Raw genomic sequence first — 23,948 nt, 5'->3', positions numbered from 1 at the left:
GTCACGACACGGTCATCGGAGGCAATTTGTTGTTAGGAAGCATTGCATAGTCTTCCTAAAGCCTTTGGCCGGCCGAGCGGTTCTAGGCGCTACAGTCTGGAACCGCGCGACCACTAAGGTAGCAGGTTCGAATCCTGCCTCGGGCATGGATGTGTGTGATGTCCTTAGGTTAGTTAGGTTTAAGTAGTTCTAAGTTCTAGTGGACTGATGACCTCAGCAGTTAAGTCAGAGCCCAGCCTATAGCCTTTGACACACTTTGCTGTTGGCAGACGCACTGTGTTTTGTTGTTCTACACGGCGCATTTCCTCTGCAACTTAAGTTTTATTTTCGTTTTTTCCTCTCGTTCATGTTTTGTTGCTGCAGTGTTGTTCTGCAATAGCAGGATACAGTAATATCCTTTGTTAGAGTATTGGTTCTTACCAGTCAAAATCACAAAAATTTAGTTGAAAACTAAAACAATGAAAAATTCCCAGAATTCTAAGAATTCTGGGTTTTTCCCGGTTTTCTCCCAAATGAAAAAATTCCCAGGTTTTTCCCGGATCTCCCGGTTGTCCCGGGTCGTATACACCCTGACTGACTAGTTGTCCTGTCTCCTGTTTCACAATATCCCATATAGTTTTAATCTCATTAATGGCATTATTAATTTCTGTCAGGATGTGCATATTTCAGGAAATTTTAATGACTTCCACTAACATATTACACTATTTTTGTGGAGAGCAAATAACATCAAAACTTGACTTGTTCTTTTTTCCTCTTATACGAGATTTTAATATCTTTAATTATTCATAGCTTATTTCTTTTATTGGGCTTTCTGGATAATTTTTTAGGAAAGCTACTTTCAAATACTGACCAAAATTTACTACAGAAAACACTGAATTTCACATAAGTATCTCTTTCTGTATGCATCTCACCCCATACCACCACTATTAACTTATTCTTAAAACACTGTATGCTGGTCTCATTAAAGCCTCATCACTGCTTTGTAGGAACATGCCTCAGAGTTTTAAGGTGCTAGATTCTTTATTTCAATTAACTGCGCATCATGATCCGATAGTCCATTAACAATTGGGCAGACATTAATTGTTTCAACCTGAGCACTGTCTATAAAAATGTTTTCAATCAAGATCTTACTATCTTGCAGCAAGACATGGAAAATTCACTACTGAAATTGAAACAGCCAAATAATGATTCAAGTTCATTTTTCCTGTCAGAATCTTTTAACAACCCTATTAAAGCAATAACATTCTGAGAAGTAAGGCAGAACATTTATTACTTTTCTACACCTCTTATACATCTTTTCTTTCACCCCTAAAGAAGGAACAGTCAATTCCAAGAAGCAGAGATTCTTGTGCTGCTCATCCTTCTTTATACAGATAAATATGGACTTATTGTTGCTTCTGTTTTTAGATTCTGTGTTAGGCCAAAGTTCATTTCTTGTCTCATTTGCTTTTCAACAAACATAAACCCTTACCTTGAGGGTGTACTTGCGACGTTCTTCAGCCATTTTCTTTGCTTCTTGTTGTGCTAATTTCTTCTTTTGTTCTTCTCGCTCTTTCTCCAATACAGTCACTCTATCTTTCTTACGTACAAAGACTGGCTTTAGTCTTGGTCCAACTTCTTCTTCTGAGTCTGGACAAAATTAACAACTGAGTTACTAAAAAGTAAAACAAGAAGTGTAAGAAATTAAACAGTCTGCAAACAAAATTCCAATATTAATGACTTAGGGACGAAGAATAACATAATTATCACATAACATTGTACAGCATCACCAGTTTCCCTCCTGAAGCACAGGATTGTCACTGATAATTACTAACAGGCACATATTAAGAATGTAGCAGTTCGTGTCCTTAACAGTGAGATGTAAATATAGAACAGGAGAGACAAAGGACTTCAGACAGCAAAATATACAATGGACTAAAAAGCTGTCACGCATAAACTACAGAAATTTTTCAAGTATGTAAGGTCCTATGTCAAGTTTAGACCACATTTCAGTTAAGTGAACTTGATCACATAATTTAAAGAAACTACTAATGTAATGATGCAATGCTAAAAATAACAGCTATTCACATCATAAACTGTGTACATTATAAATCTATGTTCAAGAGGTACAAAAAGCTGCAGCAGTAGAGAAGTCATAATCAGTACACATTAGTTAAAAGATGTACTTACTACATGCTTCCACACTGCAACCCATTAGGGACTTCTGGGTAATATCAAGTCACACTACACTATGTCTTTTACATTTTATGACCCGCTTATTTTAACATCCAAACCGGAAAGCAACGCATCCTAACTGATGAAACATTACAGCAACAAATACAATAAAGAAAATGAACGAGAGTACGTAAAGGAAAAGTAATATTTTCAATTTTTATGCTTACTAACACACCTTAGATGAAATGCTCACGCCGGTCTGAACTCACATCATGTAAGAATTAAAAAGTCGAACAGACCTAATCAATGGGCTCATCCATCCAAAATTTTTCTTAAGCTGACACTGAGGTCGCAGTCTGCTTTGTCGATATGAGCTCTTGAAAACAATTATGCTGTTATCCCTAAGGTAACGCTAAATGTTGTTGCTGTTGTGGTCTTCCTTCCAAAGACTGGTTTGATGCAGCTCTGCATTCTAGTCCATCTTGTGCAAACCTCATCATCTTTGCATAACTACTGCATCTTACATCCAATTGAAACCGCTTACTAGTCAAGCCTTGGTCTCCAACTAGAATTTTTACCTCCCACACTTCTCTCCATTACCCAACTGACAATTCCTTGATATCTCAGGCTATGTTTGTTCAATCTATCAATCAATCAATCCTTTATCTTAGTGTGGTTGTGCCATAAATTTGTATTCTCTCCAATTCGATTCATCACCTCTTCATTGCTTATCTGATCTTCTTTGATAGCATCATATTTCAAAAGCTGCTATACTCCTCTTCACTGAATTGTTTATCATGCAAATTTCACTTCCTTGTCTGGAATATACTCCAGACAAATGCATTCACAAAATACTTACATTTATATTTCATGTTTAAAATTTCCTTTTTCAGAATTTTTTTTTCCTTGCTATTTATCAGTCTGCATTTTTATCCTCTCCAATTCTGCCAGAGTCGGTTATTTCACTACCCAAATAGCTAAACTCATGTACTACCTTTAGTGCCCATTTTCTTAAACTAATTACCTCAGCATAGCCTAATTTGATTCAACCACATGTCATTACCCTTGATTTATTTTTTCTGCTAATCATCTTATACTAATGTTTAACAATATTATCAATTGTGTTCAAATGACATTCTGTCTTTTGCCGTCTCTAACAGAATTAGTATGTCACCAGCAACCCACAACTTTTTTATGCCTTGTCCCTGAACTTTAATTCCCCATACAAACTTCTCTTTTGATTTCCTATGCTGCTTCCTTAATGTACAGACTGAATAACATCAGGTATAGGCTGCAATCCTGCTTCACTGGCTTCTTGATTAATGCTTCCATTTCATGTCCAACTTTTATAACTGCAGTCTGCTTTCTGTACAAGTTGTAGACAACCTTTCACTCCCTTTATTCCTGCTACCTGCAGAATTGCAATAAGCATATTTCAGTCAGCACTGTAAGAAAGCTTTCTCAAAATCTACAAATGCTGTAAATGTAGGTTTGGCTTTCTTTAGTCTATCTTCTAAAATAAGTTGTGGAATCAGAATTCCTTCGCCTATTCCTACATTTTTCCAGGACCCAAACACATATTCTCTGATGTTGGTTTTGCCAGTGCTTCCATTTTTCTGAAGATAATTCATGTAAGTATTCTGCAATCGGGCTTATTAAACTGAGGATTCAGTAATATTCACACCTGGCTGCATCTACCTTCTTAGGAACTGGAATTGTTACAGTCCTCTTGAATATATGAGAGTACTTCACCTGCCTTATATACCAGAATGGAATACTTTTGTCATGGCTGGCCCATTCAGGTGTCACAAAAAATAGTGAGAATGCCATATACTCCTGGCCCGGTTTCAGACTATGGTTTTCAGTGGTCTGTCAAATTCTTCTTGCAGTATAACAATTCCAATCTCTTGTTCATCCACTCCCTCTTCCCTTTCTGTAACACTGTCTTCAAGTTCGTTTCCTTTGTACAGCCCCCCCCCCCCCCCCCCCCAAACATTGGACCTTCCCTTCTTTGCTTGGTACTGGGTTGCATTCTGAGCTTTTGATATTCATTCAGCTTCATATCTTTTCTCCAAATGTTTATTTAATTTTGCTATAAATGGTATCTATGTTTCCCATAATTTTTCATACTTCTACAGCTTTTGTGGTTTTCCTCTAACTATTACCGATTCACTATTTTGTGTTTTCTGTCAACCTTATTTTTTAAATGTTTGTATTCCCTTTTGCCTGCATCATCTGCTGCAGTTTCATATTCTATCCTTTTGCCAATTAGATTCAATGTTTCGAGCGTTATCTAAAGATTTCAACTGGGTTATTTTACTCATTTGAACTTCCACTCCCTTCACTATTTCATCTCTTAAGCCTACCCACTCGCCTTCAATTGTATTCCTTTTCCCTGCATCTGTAACTCACTGCATAATAACTCTTTTGAAACACTCATTAACCATTGGTTCTTTCAACTTATCCAGGTCCCATATCCTTAATTTTCAACTTTTCTGCAATTTATTCAATTCCAAACTGTAGTTCATAACAAATAATTATGCTCAAAGTCCACATCTGTTCCTAGAAAGGCTTTTAAACATTTCTACTACCATTATTAAAACTATCTAAAATCTTCTGGTGTCTCATGTCTCTTTCCTGTACACAGCCTTCCCTCATGGTTAGGAAACAAAGTGTTAGCAATGATCAACTTGTGCTCTCTGTAAAATTTTACTAGGTGACACTTCCTCTTTCAATCCTTTCCCCCAGTCCATCTTCTCCTACTATTTTTCCTTCTCTTCCTTTATCTAATATCAAATTCCAGTCCCCCATAACAATTAAATTTTGATCTTCCTTAATGATATGAATATATTAATATATTCCTTCATCTTTTCATCATGTACAGAGGCATTATGCATATAAATTTGTACTGAAGTGTTAGAAGTTGGCTTTGTGTACATTCTGGCTACAATGACATGTGAAAGATAGGTAAGCTAAAAGGATAGTGATGTGTCTGCCCCCCCCCCTCCCCCACCACCACCACTGGCCTAGCCAGGGATTTCCACTACCATTGTCATCTTCTGAGTATGGTTTGTTATTGATAGTACACATTGTAATAATAACTTCTGTAGCACCATTCTGTGCTTTTAACTCAACACATGAGGAATGGTTCAAGTACTGAGCACAGCTAGATGCACACATCATGGTGCACCACATTATTTTCTTCGAACAGTCAGTCTGCCAGTGCACAGGCTTGCCTGAAAACTTTTCCCCAACACCCACCCCAAAAGTGTTCCTTATGAAGAATTAATTTCTGTGCTAGAGAAACAATGTAATGAAAAGATTAATGTTGCAGCTGTGCGTTAAAAATTCTTTCATTTGCAGAGGCAGCTTAATCAGACTACATTACTCACACTAAGTCAGATCCTCGCATGTGCGAGCAGATTCCTAAGTATCCTGAGCCTAGTTTGCAACAAGTTTTTGAATTAGTGGAGCATCAGGATTTGTAAGACAGTGCAGAGGTTGACTTTTGATTCCACCCCTATCTGTGCCGTACAGAGTAGTGGTAAACAGGTTGTGCCTGTAGTCTGTGCACTGCGGCACACAAAGTCTCAGCCACGGCAGTGATACATCTACATATATACTCCACTAGCCACCAAGAGGTGTGTGGTGGAGGACACAATTCACGCCAAAGTCATATTCCCCCCCCGCCCCCCTCCTCCCCACTCCACTCGCGGATCGCGCGAGGGAAAAACGACTGTCTGAACACCTCAGTACGAGCTCTTATTTCCCTTATCTTTGAATGGTGATCATTGTGCAATCTGAAAGTTGGTGGTAATAATATATGCTCTACATCCTCAGCGAAGATCGGCTTTCAGAATTTAGTGAGCAGCCCCTTCTGTTTAGCGCTTCGTCTATCTACAAGTGTGTCCCTCTTCAAACTTTCAATCAGATTTGTAACGCTCCCGCGATGGCTAAATGTGCCAGTCACGAATCTTGCCGCACTTCTTTGGACCTTCTCAATCTCTTGAATCAGACCCAACTGGCAAGGGTCCCATACAGACGAACAATACTCTAAGAGTGGACAAACTAAAGTATTGTACGCAATTTACTTTGTTGGAGGACTGCATCGCTTCAGGATTCTACCAATAAACTGCAATCTAGAGTTCGCCTTGCCCGTTACTTGTGTACTCTGATCATTCCATTTGAGATCATTTCGAATAGTCACACCCAGATACTTGACGGATGTTACCGCTTCCAAAGACTGGGCATTTATTTTGTACTCGTACACCAATGGGGATTTTCACCTTTATACGCAGTAGGTTACACTTACTAATATTGAGAGATAACTGCCAGTCATTATACTACGCATTTATTTTCTGCAAATCTTCATTGATTTGTTCACAATTTTCTAGTGATACTACATTCCTGTAGACTACAGCATTATTGGCAAACCGTCTAATGCCACTGTCAATACCACCAACCAGATCGTTTATGTATATCGTAAAAAGCAGAGGACCTATAATGCTGCCCTGCGGCACACCTTAAGTTACGCATGTTAGAAAACTTTCTATCCAACCACATATGTCATCAGATAGACCGTAAGCGCGCACTTTTTGGAGCAATAGACAGTGAGGTACTGAGTCGAACGCCTTTCAAAAGTTGAGAAATAGGCATCAACCTGGAAGCCGGTATCTAGAGCCTGTTGTATATCATGCACAAAAAGGGCCAGCTGTGTCTCTCATGACCACTGTTTCCTAAAACCGTGCTTGTTTCTGCAGATGAGCTTCTCAGAGTCTAGAAAGATCATTATGTCTGAACGCAAAATGTGTTCCATGATTCTACAACAAATCGATGTCAGTGAAATTGGCCGGTAATTATGTGCATCCGATTTTATACCCTTTTTATAGATTGCTATGACCTGGGCCTTCTTCCAGTCCCGTGGAACTTTCCGCTGTTCCAATGATCTCTGATAGATGATGGATAAGAATGGTGCTCTATTTGTAGCACAGTCAACATATAATCTTACGGGGATTCCGTATTGGCCAGATGCCTTCCTAGCATCTAAGGATCTTAACTGTTTTACAATCCCAGATACACTAAACTCTATGTCAGCCATCCTTGGGCTTGTTCGATAACTGAAAGGGGGAATGGTGCTGCAGTCCTCTACTGTAAATGAGTTTTTGAAAGCTAGGTTTAGAATTTTGGCCTTCTGTTTGTCATCATCCGTTACATTATCCGTATTGTCAGCAAGAGAAGGTATTGAATTATTTGTAGCGTTCATAGATATTACGTACGACCAAAATTTTTTGGGGTTATTTTTAGAATCTGCAGATAAAATATTGCTTTCAAATTTGTTAAAAGAATCTCTCATTGACCTTTTGACAGCTGCTTTCAATTTGCATAATTTCTGTTTGTCAGCAGGGTAGTGACTAAGCTTAAAACGACTGTGCGAAATTCTCTACTTTCTGAGCAACTTCCTAATATGTTTGTTGTACCAAGGTGGATCCTTTCCCTCCCCTATATCTCTGCTAGGCACATACTTCTCTAGCACGTGGTGGGCAATACCTTCTGACCAATAATGCTCAATATCTTGTGTGTCCTGCAGTGAATGCTTGGAGCTGACTATGAAGATATTCATTAACGACACTTTTATTTGCTTTCCCAAACAAGAAAACTCTACAGTTTCTTTGGTTTTTTTGCAGCTTCCACTGACATAGAAGTCACAATGACATTATGGTGGCTAATACCTTGGTTTTTTAACCAATTGCTCAAGGTTGTATGTTGAGAGCGCTCCTAGAATAACTTCACACGAGTCTTTGCTTCTGCCCCCTGTGAAAAACGTGTAATTTTCCCAGTCAATGGATGTCAGATTAAAATCTCTACCTATAACTAATGGGTAATTTGGATATTATTTTAAACAGATTCATGAGCTAGGTACCATACTAGTGGTGTTAATTCTTGCCCTTGGTGTTTCACAGGATACAAGCACCAGGTGTGCCCTTCGTGACGCTAAGTGTTATTGTTGTGGCAAGTGCAGTCAATCATGCTGCCTGTTTGCAAAACTGCAAGTCCAACACACACTTTGCATATTCTCCAAAGTTCCAGTCAATTAATGTCAATGCAATAGTTTCAAAGTCAAGTAGTGACTCTAATATAGCACAGGGTAATCAAGCGCAGCAATGAAAAAGTGACACATTGCTTCTATTCAGTGTCAGGCAAATAAAATGTTTGTCACTTTGCAGATTACCATTCACAAAATCCATTTTCAGTTGGGCACTGGTGTGTCAGTGATTTTCCTGAACAGAAGCACTTACAAACTGTTAGGCAATCCTAATCTACACTACTCACAGGCAACTCTTTCTGGTTACGGTGGATGACATTCCTGTGTTAAGTATTAGCAGCCTACCTGCCACTTTTCATAATGTTACCAAGGTAGTTTCATTTATGGTTTTGTGCTCACTTGACAGTGAAAACATTTCTGGCATGGACTCTTTTGATTTGTTTGGTCTACACATTCAAAAAAAATTATTTCCCCTGTAGAAGCCAGTCAGTGAGCATCACCTTCAGTGATAACAAAGAAACATGCAGGCAGATTATGCTTATGTGCAGATTTGAAGGCAACAATAAATGCATAGACTGAGATTGACTCTTCCTCCTTTGCCACAGCAATGATTGATCTGCGTGATGCTTATTTGCAGCTTCCCTTAGTTGAACAGACACATCAAATTTTTATCATCAACACCCACAAGGGGTTAATTAAGTTTCTGAAGTTGCCCTTCAGCTCACAGCCGACTGCTACAGTTCCTTCTTGTTTGAACTATTTGGATGAGAGTCACTTCGTGTCTTACAAACACCTATCCAATCTCAAGGAATTTCTTTAAGTGCTTTCAGATGCTGGGTTGACATGTAATAAAGACAAGTGTTCCTTCTTCCAGACTGAGATTGAATATTTAGGACATATAATTAATGGACAAGGTATCCATGCTTTGTAGTCACACTTAACTATCATACAGGACCTCCCAGCTCCTAGGAACGTTAGTGAACTCCAAGCTGTATTGGGTAAATTGATAAATTGACTTATTATATTTGGTTCATTCTGTGCACTGCATCATCTCCATCAAAAGAATGTTCCATTTGAGGCAACTAGAGAGTGTCAGGTTGCATTTCAGAAACTGAAAGATGCTTTACAGAGCGATCGTTCTTTGGCGCATTTTCATCAAGCTAAGCCAGTGGTGCTAGTGGTTGATGCATCCTCTTAAGGGGTTGGTGCTGGTCTCTCACACAGAGTCGAATCACTGAACGAGTCCAATTGCCTTCACATCCAAACTCGTCAACAAAGCACTGGGCAACTACTCACAGATTGAGAAGGAAGCACTTTCTATCTAAAGTACAACCACAGAGGCAAGAGTGGCTGCCCATAGCGGCTACTGTTGCTGCATCAGCTGTCACACTGTGGAAGTGGCAACAATTTCATTAGCAGTTAGGCTTATGTAGCACAGCATGACAGAGCTGACACATGCCTCTGCTGCAGTCGAATGCACCAGCAGTTGCACACAGTTACTCTGGCTTCCGGTAAATCTGTTTTCTGCGGGAAAGTTGAATGCCTCATCTAGAGTTGCTTCCCCCACCCACTGACTCACTAGTCTAAACAAGGCTACACTGCCAACAATTGTGCATCAAGTGGTTCTTCTTTACATTGCATGTGTATTTTTGTGCTATGGTGACTATGCGGAAGCATGTAGTGATTACTTTTGCCGATAAATTAGCAGCTATCAATGAAGTTGAAGAAAGGAAGTTTATTGAAAACTGTTGTCGCTAATTACGGAGTTAGTGTTTCTACCATTTCAGAATGGGTGCAGTGGAAATATAAATTTCTACAGCAAGCCACGAAAAATCCTCCTAGAGAAACTCTGAAAACATATGACACTGGAAAAGTAGGTGAAGCTCTTTATCTTTGGTTCACCTAACAATGAGAAAAAGTTTTACCTTTGACGGGCTTGATACTGCAAGAAAAATATAAAATGTTAGCCAAGTTGTTAAGTGAGGAAGGAAAAGGATTTTCTTAAAGCTATCGGTGGTTATACAGGTTTAAAAACAGATACAGCATCCGGCAGCAGAATTTATCTGGAGGAAAATTATCTTTGGATGCAGATGCAGTTGATGTTTCTGAAACAAGAGTTTTGCACCCAAGGTTACACCAAGGATCAAATTTACAATGCCAATGAGACAGGCCTACAAAATCCTTAGCTTGCTCAAAAGAAATGTCTCACTACGACTAAAAAAAAAAAGAGATAACTTTTCATTTGGCATCTAATGCTCCTGGCACACACAAACTGCTCAAAATGTGTATCAGGAAGCTGAAACAATATTGAGCCCTGAACGATGTTGCCCAAAATGCACTACCAGTTTTTTATAGACACCAAAGAAGTTCTAGGGGGTCTTGTGACCTCTTTACCAAATGGATTGGAGATCAGTTTGTACCGAAAGTTGAAAATTGTTTAACTAAAAAAGCCATCTTGTTAACTGACAATGCGCCTACACATCCTTGTGAGTTAAAATGTGTCAATTATGTTTCCTTCCCCTGAACATTACCAGTCTCAGTCAACCATGGGACCAGTGCATAACAGCAACATTTAAATGGCACTACCTTGGGCTATTTCTGGGCACCATCCTACAAGACCCACAAAACAAAAACATGCATGAAGTGCTGAAGGCAGAAAACACAAAATATGCAACTTATTGGTGTGTGCATGCCTGGGATAATGTAAAAACAGAAATTCTTCGAAGGTGCTGGAGAAAACTGTATGATGGGCTTGAAGAAAAAAAATCAGAAAATTTTGAAAGCTTGACAGAAACAGCAAAGAGGACTTCTGGATGTGAAGACAAGGTTATGTGCGAGGTGGATGAAGGGGTTGTCACAGCCAATTTGCAAGAAATCACAGACCAAGAAATTTTAGAAACAGTATTGTAGACAAATACAGATGTGACTGAAAAGCCTGAAGTAGATAACATGGATAACAAAGTCACAGCTGATGGTTTTCGAGCACTAGAGGTAAGCCTATATTAAGCATTTTTCTTTCAAAAACATATTGTGTATAAAACACAGAAATTCCGATACTTGTGTTGTTATTATAGATTGCCTTAAGATTTGTTGAACAATGCAATGAGTCACTGCCTGCTGATTCTAATGAAACGATGGCGGGACATGGCTGCTCGAAAACGTGTGGAGGGACACAACAAAGGAACAAAAATTACTGAGTAATTTATATGCTACAAACTATTGAGTACAGTATGCTATAGATAAATATTAATGCACTGTAATCCTAAACATGTAATTTTAAATGTAATAAAGAACATAAGTATAGCCTACAAAGTGACTTTCCCATTCAATTCACCTTTCAAAGATACATACTGTAATTACAGTTCAAAATACTTTAGTACATTTTATTAGACGTTTGTAGCTGAACCGAAAAAATATTATCCTGAAAAGTACAGACATGAACAAAGATGACAGAGATCTTAAATAATATTCCTCAGCAAGTTCATCTCTTACTTTGGTATCCTTGGCTAATAAGAAGAACGTCATCAATTTTTCTTATGCTAATCCAAAATTATGGTTCCTGTCATTAAAATCAAGACTCCCAATCTCGAAATAGGAAAAGAAAAATTTATTTTCAAATATGAAGCAAAGACATAAAGCAAGGTGGCACTAGAAATGACAAAACTCTGAAATGTGGGAACGATTTTAGGATGCGTGAGTCTGTTATGGACAACTGTCAGCAAGAGTATTACAATAGATAATGGCAATGGCAATTGCATTTCCACATTTGTCAAAACATTTCAATTTATTGGTAGTGATCTATGAATAAAAATCTTAAAATGTAAACATTCAACAAGACAGTGAAAAATTACCAAAAATGATGATGTAACTTTCAAAGAAATGGCAGAAGCAGCAGAGAAGTTTTGCATACAGACACGATACATAATGCCAAGCTTCAAACTTTGTTATATAATTAACATGACCACCCTAAATGTCTGTATGAATCAACATATAACAGGTCACTGGATTACAAGGAGGCAAAGACTGTTTTGATGAAAAACCTCAATCTCTCTTACACAGTGCAGTACAATTTAACTGCTCAGGAGAACTGCTACGTCTTGTATTTTAGATGTATGCCAACAAATTTGATCCGTAAGTTGCTGTTACTGCCAAGAAATGAGAAGAAGAATATAAGAATGTTGTCGTTACTTGCTCCAAGTCCAGAAAACTAACAAAAGAGCTTAATGCAAAATTCTTGAAAACAACATTAAAGTCATACATTGCTAACAATAAGTTCCTTCTATTGATGGATCTGACACAGTATGATGACACACTCATAAATGAGGAAGGGGAAGTAACATATACAATAGAGACCATTCCGACCAAATCTACTTCTCTTATTCAACCCTCTGACGCATATTTCTACCATCAAGTCAAACACCCAATTAAAAGACTACACAAAACCCAAACTCAAACTCCGTCTGAAAAGGCATCAGAAAGTCCAATGGTACTGACAACTGCTGTGTAATCCTCAGCTAATAGGCAACACTGGATGCGGATATGGAGGAGCATGTGGTCGCCACACTGCTCTCCCGGCTGTTGTCAGCTTTCGTGACTGGAATTTTCTCAGTCAAGTAGCTCCTCAATTGGCCTCACACAGGCTGAGTGCACCCCACTTGCCAATAGCGCTTGGCAGACTTGGACGGTCACCCATCTAAGTGTTAGCCAAGCCTGACAGTGATTAACTCTGGTGGTCTGACAAGAACATGTGTTACCAATGCGGAAATGTTATTGGGAAAAAGACTACAAAATGCCCCTTAACTGCTACAACACCAGTAAGAATTATCATCACCAGAAGATGCAGTTAAAATACATTTGATCTAACAGCATCAATTCAATGCATCTGTTTTCACCCCACAGGTTCAGTATGCATCCAAATTGATAGAGGAAAAACATTCATTTAAAAAACTGAATGATGTATACTTCCCACTTAAGCATTTTTCAGAAAAATGTTTTTGCTAAAGAAATGCTTTCATAAAATATGTGTAGTGTGAACACTATTTGTGTTTGAATATCACCCTAAAAATGTAATGTACCTTCTAATAATAAATAAAATATAGATAATTAATTGCTAGAAATTTTTGGAAATTTTTCTGACATTTGAAACTTTGCACAATTACATAAATGAAATCTTTAAACATATTATTGAATTAATTTAAAGTAATCTTAACTAAACTGAATATATTAACTTTAAGTATATCAATTTAACTATTTAAATTTTATAATTAATAATTTAACACAGCAAGGAATAAAATAAAATGAATAATTAAAAATTGGTAACAGTGAGAATAGAAACCAAGCCAATTAATTTCCAGACATTGCACTTGGCTAATGCGCCATGCCACTGACTTGAAAATTCAAAAAACATCCTCACAATCTACTAACAAAGCTTTAGAGTGTGTTTCACCTTATCCTACGGTCCACACAGGCGAGATATTCCATGAATTTGAAAGGGGCACCTACTTGCTACAACTAACATAGTTTTGGCCAAATCAGTAAGCCTCATTCCAGAGCCTCCCCTTGTTAGTTATGTGAGAGTTCCTTCATTGTTAGAATAAATTAAAAAAACTAAATCAAGGTGACTCATACTTGGTCAAAGAATAATGATGCGTGAAAATCCAAAAATTATGTAACCTGAAATATTACAAATCTACTGCGGCAGAAACAAAATCTGAACCAGGGTTGTTGCTCCAAATCTCAGAATTTCGTTTTTGACAGAAATACAAAACACAAAGAACAATAAACAAATAGCTCTCAAAAGCTTAATGTACAATAATATTCAACATAACACAGTAAAACTGATTTAACCTGCCTTTAAGACTTACCTGTACCTTCCTCATATTCTGATGACTCTGATTCAGTGATTTCTGGACTTTTGTTTTCATCTTCTTTGTCCAATATTTCAACCTCCTGCACAAAGATATGTATTTTACAGAGGATAGAAGAGAAGTAAGGTTTTAATTTTATATAAAAGAATATTCCACATTCCTAGACATTTGACACTTTCCTGAGGGTAATTCAACAATCATCAAACTTCTAAAACACCATTTGCGTACCAAGAGTCACATGGGTTACTAATAAATGTTTTATACACAATAATCTTTCCAGTAAGGAATATACAAAAGTACCATTGTACAAACCAAAACACCTAACAATGAGCAAAATGAAAGTCTGAACAACAAACAAATTACACACAAACGCAAACCCATCATGTAACAACTGTTTCCAGGAGAGCAGAGGAAGAGAATTTTTCCAAAAGGGTGCCTGCAGTATCTAGTAATTAATTACTGTGCCTCATATGTCCAATGAGCCTGCACTGTTCTACACCTGTCATGGACATTTCACATTCCACAAGAGCCACCTGTGAAACAAGTTACATTTTATGTCATCTCTACTGCAACAGACATATAGCTTTACATCCAATTGTGACTATAAACGATGTTATCTATTTGTATGAATGGCCAATACAACATGAAATGGAACTGATCCCGTAACAGGGCATGCTCTTCAGTACAAAATGAGGAGCTACGACAGTGTCTTCACACCATATGTCACTAGACTCATCTCCCAACAATATTATCACATTGTACTTACAAAATCAAGTCCATGCCCAAAAGCAGGGTCATTAGTGAAATAAAACACTTAGCACTGAAAGCACATTTATTACTAACACTGACATACAGACAGAACAGAACTGACGTCTTAGAAAGAGAATGCTCCTATTTACACAAACATCAAATATTCCAGCATAAGAATACAAATATTACAAACATAAGAAATTTCAAGAAACTTCCAGAAATGATGTATACTAAATACCAAATATTTTCTTGTGGTCTGGTCTGAAATGGCAACCTGCAGCACACCTGTCCACAACACTAACTGCTGTGGCACACTACATGTAGCCCAGCTCGTGGCATTGCTCCCTCCCATGGCCAAACGAGACCCACTGTTTCAGAAGTTTTCACGGGAGCCGACAGCGATCCGCTGTTTCAGAAGTTCTCATTGGAGTAGATTACAGCTCCCTGGATCTTCTCGTTCTGGTCATGTTGTCACATCCTCTTCACTAACACAAGCATCGAAGGTAGTCCCTTCCATCGAAGAGTTGCAATCATTGAGCAACTTCAGTTTCCGTGAACAATAAGCCCCCCACTGTCAATCTGCATCTCAGGAGTGTAATATGGCTTCATACAGAGGACACAGATAATTCTCTATGCTTTTGTCTTTTGATTAAGCATCATAATCCTTAATCTCATATCCGATATATAATAAGCGACAAAGGATACAATATGGACCAATGTAGTGCTTCATTACCTTTTTCGACAGTCCCACTTTCCACAAAAGCATAAAATCCCATGCCAAGTCCCCTGGGCTACATTTCACTGACCAGTCCTTGATGTTATAAAGATCTCAATCCTTTTCCTGGAAAACCAGGGTTCATTTGTAAGCCAGCTGTATTGCTTCTTCGGTCCTGATGAGATGTTTGACGTAATCATACTGAGTACCATCTGGTTGAAACAGGAACAGTGTTCCCACTGCAGTTTCAGACTAGTTACCATGGAGCAGAAAGGACACTGTGAAACTCGTAGTGTCTCACTTTACTGTGTTATATGCAAATGTCACGATGGACACTATTTCATCCCACGATGGACACTATTTCATCCCAATCTCTCCGTTCAATATCAACATAAATCAAGAGCATACCTGGATATGTCTTATTAAAGTGTCCTCCTGCGCCTTTCAGCTGTGGGTGGTAGGCAGTTGTCATCCTGTGGGTGATGTTGCACATGAAATTACCTCTGACACTACTCTTGACTGGAAAACTTTTTCACAATCAGAGATCACCACAAAGAGCTTTCAAGATCTCACAGTAGCTCAGGCTACCTTTTCCACAGAATATGATATGTCAGATCTGTATTCTTGATTGACAAATGCAGCTCGACCAAGTCCGCCTGATGGTGAAATTGCAAAACTGCCTTGCAGTCCAGGTAGAAGTGGAGTGGCCCCTGCTTGACAGCTCGGGTATCAAACCCTGTGTCATCACAGGATTTTCAATCCTTCTGAAACTCTGATTAACATGCAACTTGTAAAATGCTCCCTCTTCCCATCTTCTATAAATTATATAGGATAAATCCTTCCCATATTCCAAAACTAAAGAATGTAAACAACCTGCATGTTTTCATGGGCAAGCCTATGCATTATGCCCCATTCCCCTAAATAACAATGACAGTCAACCTGCTGAATCGATGCAGAGAAAAAGGGATCCCTCTCCAATGGTCTGCAGACTGTCAGGTCAACAAGCTTTTCTTAAGCTGAAGCAATGCCTCCAAACTGTTCCATGCCTAATCTCGTATCAGCCTCATTTACCAATTGTGTTGGTCATGGACCTGTCACAATGTTCCATCAGGGCTGCTCTATCACATAATTACCCAAATGGTTCGGAATGGCCTATTGTGTTCACCTCCAAGATGCTGACCACAGCACAAGAAAATTATACTAAGTACTGAAGAAGGCATTGCCAATTATATTTAATATGCAAAAGTTCTACATTTTCCTGTTTGGCAACAAATTTCATCTGGCCACAGATCATATTTGGCTCTAATTCAAAGCTGAATGAATGAACATCTCAGAGGTTACAATACTGAGCTCTTTTCTTGTCATATTACCACTATTCTGTCAGCTCAACACTTGAGTGTCGTCTAAATTCTGTCAAGATTCCTTATGAGACCAGATGAGGAATTTGGTAAACAAGAGACCATTTACTGATTTGCAACTAGAACAGTTGATGGAAGAGTTTCCCATCACTTCCAGAGATGTCACAGCAGCCACACATAAGGATTCACTCTTCAGGCAAGTATGTCAGTTTGTAAAATCCAGCTGGCTGCATGCCCTTCCTCTGCAAGGCTCCACGGAACTTCATTGTCCCCCCCCCCCCCCGCCCCCTCCTGCGTGATGCTATGCCCTCCACCTTTGCAAAGGTGTCCTACTGTTGAATAACAATAGCCACCAGTGTCAAGCAGTCATTCTAGGGCTTCTGTGCTGTTGAACATTGCAACTCTTACATCAGCCCTACAGTGACATTTCCAGAATAAAGAATCTTACTCCACGGTATGTGTATTAGCAATGTGTAGATGAAGATGATGTACAAGTGGCTCCCAATGTCAGCTTTTTCAGTTGCAGCAACTAGCACTGCCTAAAACCTATCAGACATGGTCTATGGGAGATCAGGTGCATGAGGATACCACCAAAGTCCTCGCAACTATTTTTTCCTATTGGACAAGCCCCAATAACTCTTGTTACAGATAACGGTCTGAAATTCAACTCTGCAGGTTTTCGGCAGCTTTACACCCAGAATGGAATTAAGCATGATACCATACTTCCTTTTTCATCCTGCATCTAATCATATGACAGAACATTTACAATGCAGATGAAAAAAATCTTGACATAATTCCTACTGATTTTGCACTGCTCTCATTTTTACCCTCGTACTGGGCAACATCATTTGTCTGAAGATTGATGCTCAAAATTTCAGTGCATCGAATGGCTAGTTAGATCATAAAAAAAAAACAACAACAACATAATGCTTTCATTTCAAAGTGCAAATGGAGAGAATGAGGTTGTGGTAGTAGAAAGTGTAAATCAAAAAATTAATGCAGAATTAAAAGACCAGAGACATTTTTAATGCAGATGGAAGTGGCATATTTTGCAATTTACCTCGTGTGAAGGCATATTCTATTAAAGGAGAAAAATGCCACGGAGTTAAGAAAAGTAAAGAAAGAATGGCTGTGCTATTTTGCGTAAATAGTGATGGAAGTGAGAATTTGCCACCACTGATAATAGGGATATTTAAATCTCCCAGGTGTTTTCAAAACTAAAAAACTAGCTTGTTCTTATGGCTACAACAGCAACACCTGAATGCAATGGAAATGTTTACAAGCTTTCTCAGGCATTTAGATGCCACGATGAGTGCAGTAGGTGGCAAAATAGCGCTAATAATTGACCGAAGCCTTATACATCATACAAAAACACCATTTCTGAGAAATGTAAATGTTTAAATGTTGCGTTCCTTCCATCGAACTGCACATCAGACCTGGACCTGGGCACAATAACTATTAATGGCAAATACAGAGTAACAGTTGTCCAGCAGTTAATTGCATTCCTTGAGAGGAAGGATGTGATGAGACTCATCATTCTACAGGCTATGCATATGTTTGTTGCTGTATAGAGTTGTGCAACACAACATATTGTGTGATTGTGACAATGATGAAAAAGAGGCGGCGGCCTTTGAATGAAGTTTCCAGCTGCTATGCAAGGAACTGATACGATTAGGAACTACTATTCTCCTTTTAATGTAAATGAGTCAATTCTAACAAATATCAACCAACTGGAGCAACAGCTTCAGTCACTACACTACACAGGAAGGACAAAACAAACAACACTTCCTGTTTAATTTTTTTAAAATAAAGAATGTGTTCTGCAAAAAGTTTATTGTGTGTGTGTGTGTGTGTGTGTGTGTGTGTGTGTGTGTGTGTGTGTGTGTGTGTAATTAAAAATAATAGCTCTTACAATACTCAGACATGCTGGAATTATGAATCTGGGTTACTCCTTCTATGTACTTATGCTAAACCCCTATTTAAGGAGATTCATTAAAAAGGGGTTTTACGGTACATGCTCTCTGATGGATTTAATTATGATGACCTTGAGATACTTGACTATTTTCTGGACACTGATTTGGACTTCATTATTTCCTGTGGCCAATCTTTGGCTTGCACAGATTTATGTCAATTTCCCTAATGTGGCACTCTGCCTCTGTTTCTATTCAACTGCATGTTGTGCCTTCTGTGAGTGACCTGACAATGTGTGTAACTGCACTGAGAGAGTGGTATATATTAAAGTGTCTCTCAGTTTGCTGAACTTACAGTGTTCCCCAGCACAAACGTTTGAGTTAGTGAATAACTCTACAGAGTACTTTAATGGCCAGGAGGTATCCACCTATAGAAGTCTTTGTTGCTGGTTAGTTCAAGAAGAGTCAGGATGTATTGTATTCTGTGCTTTATTTGTATTTAATTAGTGTTCAATAAAACCTGTGTTGTTGAAGAAGCAGACTTGCAACATTATCCAAGAAGAAAACACAGTTCAGATAAATATTTATCAATGACAAAGGTGAGGAGTGTGCACCTAACTGTCTGAAACAATCTACCTTTATCAAGATACAAATGTAAAACCAGTGCCATTTTGCTGAAGAAAAAGGCTACAAAACTGGGAGACATACCAGAATAACAAACATATGTTGAATTTTTTAAAAAAAATTTACAAACATTCTACTTTATACTGCTTCTATCTTCCTACCAGAAAACTAGAACACTGATGAAATTGTAAATAGTATACTGTAACAATGACATAAATAGTGATAACCGTAAGCTTCAGACATTAAAATATTCATGTAAACTGGTCACACTTCAAAAAGTCTAATGCAGATTTAATGTTGCTAAATAGTTTCTACTGAATTTAATCAAGAATCTTTGTAGGATATCCAAAAGTATGCTCATGAATTAAAACTTACAACTTCTTCTTTGCGGCTCAATAATTTTTCTCGAAGCTGTTGTCGTCTTTTTTCTATCTCTGAGTCACTAAGTTCTTCCTCCTCCTCTTCTTCACTCCCTTCATCTCGATGTGGTTTTCCATCGTCTTCATCTGATTCACCACCCTGAAGTACTTCAGGGGCATGAATATGTCTGAAATATTTCACACAATATAGTAAGTATAGGTGGAAAACATTACAAAGAAAATTTCAGAGATGGAAGGAAGAAAGATTAAGGTTTAAATCTAGTTGACAAAATCATTAAAGATGGAGCACAAGTGTGGGCTGGACAAGGATGGGGCAGAAACTGGCTATAGCCTTCTTCAAGGAAATGAGCCAGCATTTGCAAGATTTGAAGTAGGACCAGTGTGTGAAACTTAATCACACATAGTCTGAAACAGATCTGAATCACCATCCACCCAAATAAATGTTCAGTTTTTTAAATACTGTGTCACCAAGACTGGTGAGAAGGTTTCAAGCAGGGCAATATAACATGTGATAGGCTTCACAAACACAAATATGAGACATAAAAAAAAAAAAATAAATAAATACACTGCAGCACTATAAAGAAAGCATCAAAATGGTTGCTTGAGGACGTGACAAACAAGGTGTCAAGTAAATATATCCCCCAAATGTTCTATGGGTGGCAGGTCGTGCGAACATGCAGGCATGAAAAACAGTGGTACAGTACCCATCATTCTTTGAAGAGGGCTAGTCCACTCCTCACCACACAGATCCAGGCACGGTCTGCTAAAATATGGCATACAGTGCAGCCTAAAGGAAGGATGGTACATTGTGCTTGTTCCTGACATGAAACCTGATATTCATACTGTTTTAATATATAGGACTCCAGATCATATACTGTATCAAATGACATGCCAAAACATCACATTAGATGATTATCTGTTATACCATTTAATAATGTAAGCTGTCACACTTAAGTCAGCACAGTAGAATCAAACACATAATCAACCATAATTTCAGAACATAGTGGTGTGAGAGTCGTACAAAAATGTTAGTGACAGAGTTAAAATGTGCATTGAAGTCAGAGACAATTGCAGTTTTGTGAACCGGAAGTCAATGCAATCGACTGCATACTATCAGCCCAGTATCAGCAGACAGAATTAAACACGGCCACTGCATATGGGTTTACACATGTTACTGTAAAATAGTGTCAGTGGTTACACACACACACACACACACACACACACACACTACTATCATGGCAGCTTGCTCTGAGGCAAAATGTCACAATATAACACACTTTCACAGATTGTTCTACCCTATTGAACCACACTAGCATTCTGATACTGTGCCATCTGGAAGCAACAAAGGATACTGGCATTTACCTAATTTTTTGACTCTTTAACTGACAACTTTGTCAGTATACTTTTACAAAACACATAAAAGTATGTTTAAATTGATTTATTTACATAAGATAATATTTAAGCACTTGAAGAGTTAATTTATAATAAGCAACATTCCACATTTTTAAAATAAATGAAAGTCAATTTATATAAACACTTCATTGCAAACAGGGTGCCTCATTTACAGGGAAGAGAGATTTTGTCTAATTTTAAAGTGGTGGCAAATAAAGGATTAATTTATAAGGATTAACAACTGACTGTGATATTGTTTTTTGAATGTATTGGGCTCTTTTCTTCTGAGCTAATAACACCAATTCTCTGTACTACACTGAGGAAGTAACTGCTAACAATTTTTGCTATGTGCATACTGTCAGGTATCATTTGATCATTTTCTTTAATAACTAAATAATTCTAGCAATCTAGTTTCTCTTTTTGCTTCTCTGCCAAAAGGTCTGAATTTTATTCTCAGAATTATTAATTTTGTTGATAATATGCCAATTCTTGTTTCCTTTCACATAAATTTTCTTAAAATAGTCGAGAATGTAGTTCCACATATGACCTTGTGTTAGTCACTTTCAACAGCACAACTACACACAAAGGCAAATTAACAAAATCAATGTCAAAACAAAAGCTACAATTTAAAATACAAACTAGATACAAATGGATTAAAATCAGCCACTGAAATCGCAATATCTTTGGCTGATCCGACAGGAATAATTTCAAGATTTCAGAATTCAAATTCTTCATTAAGGACTGGTTCCGATAATTTTACCAACAAACACGTGCCGGTGTGTCACAGTTGCCACATATTTTGGGGCTATTTTTCTGCTCTCTGGTCTATTTTTTTAAACCTTGCTCACTTTCCTGCTATGTGCTTTAAGTTGCTACTGGTATAACTACACTGATAAAAGCACACAGGTTATCAATTTGAGCTGTTTCATATTCTTATCAGCCTTGTCTTGATTGATGTGATTTTGGCAACTAGTTAAGTAGTAATTTTTCCAGATCGAGTTTTCCCATGATTTCTGTAAATAGCTAAGGAAAATTCCTTTGAAACGAACATGGCTGAATTTCTTCCTCAATCTTGATCTTTTGATCCATCTCTAGTGATTTTGTCACTGATGATGTACATATAATCACTAAGCTGCCTGCCTCCTTTGAAATACTGCAGCAATACTCTAACACTCATCAGAATAGCATCTTGTATGAAATTTCCCTTACAGGTGCACTGCACTTTCCCAATACCCTTCCAACAAATATATGTCTTCTATTTGCCTTCCATAAAATTGCTTTTGTGTTTGTCCTGTTTCTTATACTTCCTAGTACCCTAAAAATATAACTGATGTGACATGCTCCAGATGTTTGCCACTAATCTTGTCACTGGATACTACTGAGTTCATTCTTATTGCTATAGGTCTTCTGTTGCATTTATACACATTTAAAGAGAACACACATTCGTCAGTGAAGTGAGAACTTTGTCCAAGTCTTTCTGCCTTTCCTTATGATAATCCAATGATGATACTTTTTTGGAGGCAACAGCACTGTCAGTGGACAATGTTATAGTGTTGCTAACTTTATCTGATAAATTGTTTACGTATATTGAGAATATTAGAGCTCCTCTTACACTTCTTTCGGGGATGCTCAATATTACTTTCATTTCTGCCGAACATCTGCCATCCAGTATAACATATAGACTTATTTTAGACAAATATTCTCCATGTCAATCACATATCTGCAGAAATAATCCATATGCTCATATCTTGGTTATTAGTTTGCAATGTGGTACAATACCAATCCCCTTTCAGAAACAAGGCAGGCAAACTCTATCTTTTCAATTGAATATATTGTTTTGTTTGTAAGAGATCATGTACGATTAAACCAAGTTGTGTATCACATGAGTAATTTCTTTTGAAACTGTGTCAATTCTTTTAGTGAAGCTTATTTTCCTACAAGAAAATCAAAATGTTTGGCTTAGAATATGCATTGCATTCCTCTCACAGATGGGTGTTATTGAGATTGGTCTTTAATTCCATGAATCCATTCTTTTACCCATTTTGTAAACAGGAGTGACCTGTGATCTTTTCCAGTAATGCAAGACTATTAGCTGCGTAAGAGATTCTTGATAAATACAAGCTAGGTAAGGGGTTAAAATGTAAAATCCAACTGGAATGCCCTCAGGGTCTCGTGTCTTCTTCTCTTTGTAGTAGTCTTCATTGTTTTCCAATATTAGGAGGAGTTGATATCAATATCTCTCATTTGTGGGCCTCTATGATAACCACACGTTGGTATGATACTATCCTCATGCATAAAAACGTTTTTAAATGTGGAATATAATATAATATTTTGGCTCTCTGTTTGCCTTCAATACCCGGTTGATCCACAAGGGACTGAATGGAAGGTTTGTATCTGTTCACTGACTTTACCTGTGACCAGAACTTTGTAGAATTTTCCGATAGATCTTTCACCAGGGACTGACTATGGTAGTCAATGTGGACTTCATTTACAGCCCTTCTTACAGACGCACTGTTGCTGTTATGTTTACTCTAGCAGTTTATGTTTTCATGTCATTCTCCCAATTTTACCATTAAAGTAAGACTGGTCTTTCCCATACTTTACTGTTTTACTTGGTGTGTGTAGATCTAGGCCACTCTTTATAATGTCTCTGAACTTTACCTAACTTTCCTGGTGGAGTTGTTCTCATGTTTTTCAATTTCTATGTCCTCTCTGTAAAACCTACCATGGTTGAAAGAGGGCAAAATTTAAGAGT

General features: G+C 37.9%; 1 protein-coding gene across 1 annotated transcript in view; it reads right to left on the bottom strand.

Annotated features, from left to right (window-relative positions):
- The window catches only part of LOC126248483 (microfibrillar-associated protein 1), an 87,701-nt gene that overhangs the window by 35,319 nt on the left and 28,434 nt on the right, over positions 1-23,948 (bottom strand). The window contains exons 3-5 of the mRNA XM_049949502.1: positions 19,797-19,968; positions 14,062-14,146; positions 1,472-1,629 (exon numbers count right to left, since the gene is read on the bottom strand). Of these exons, the coding sequence (XP_049805459.1) occupies positions 1,472-1,629; positions 14,062-14,146; positions 19,797-19,968 (415 nt within the window). The remainder of the gene's footprint in view (positions 1-1,471; positions 1,630-14,061; positions 14,147-19,796; positions 19,969-23,948) is intronic.

The sequence above is a fragment of the Schistocerca nitens genome, chromosome 3 (assembly GCF_023898315.1).
Source record: "Schistocerca nitens isolate TAMUIC-IGC-003100 chromosome 3, iqSchNite1.1, whole genome shotgun sequence".
Taxonomy (NCBI): Eukaryota; Metazoa; Arthropoda; class Insecta; order Orthoptera; family Acrididae; genus Schistocerca; species Schistocerca nitens.
Note: the sequence above shows the minus strand (reverse complement) of the source record. Positions and strands in the feature narration are given on the sequence as shown.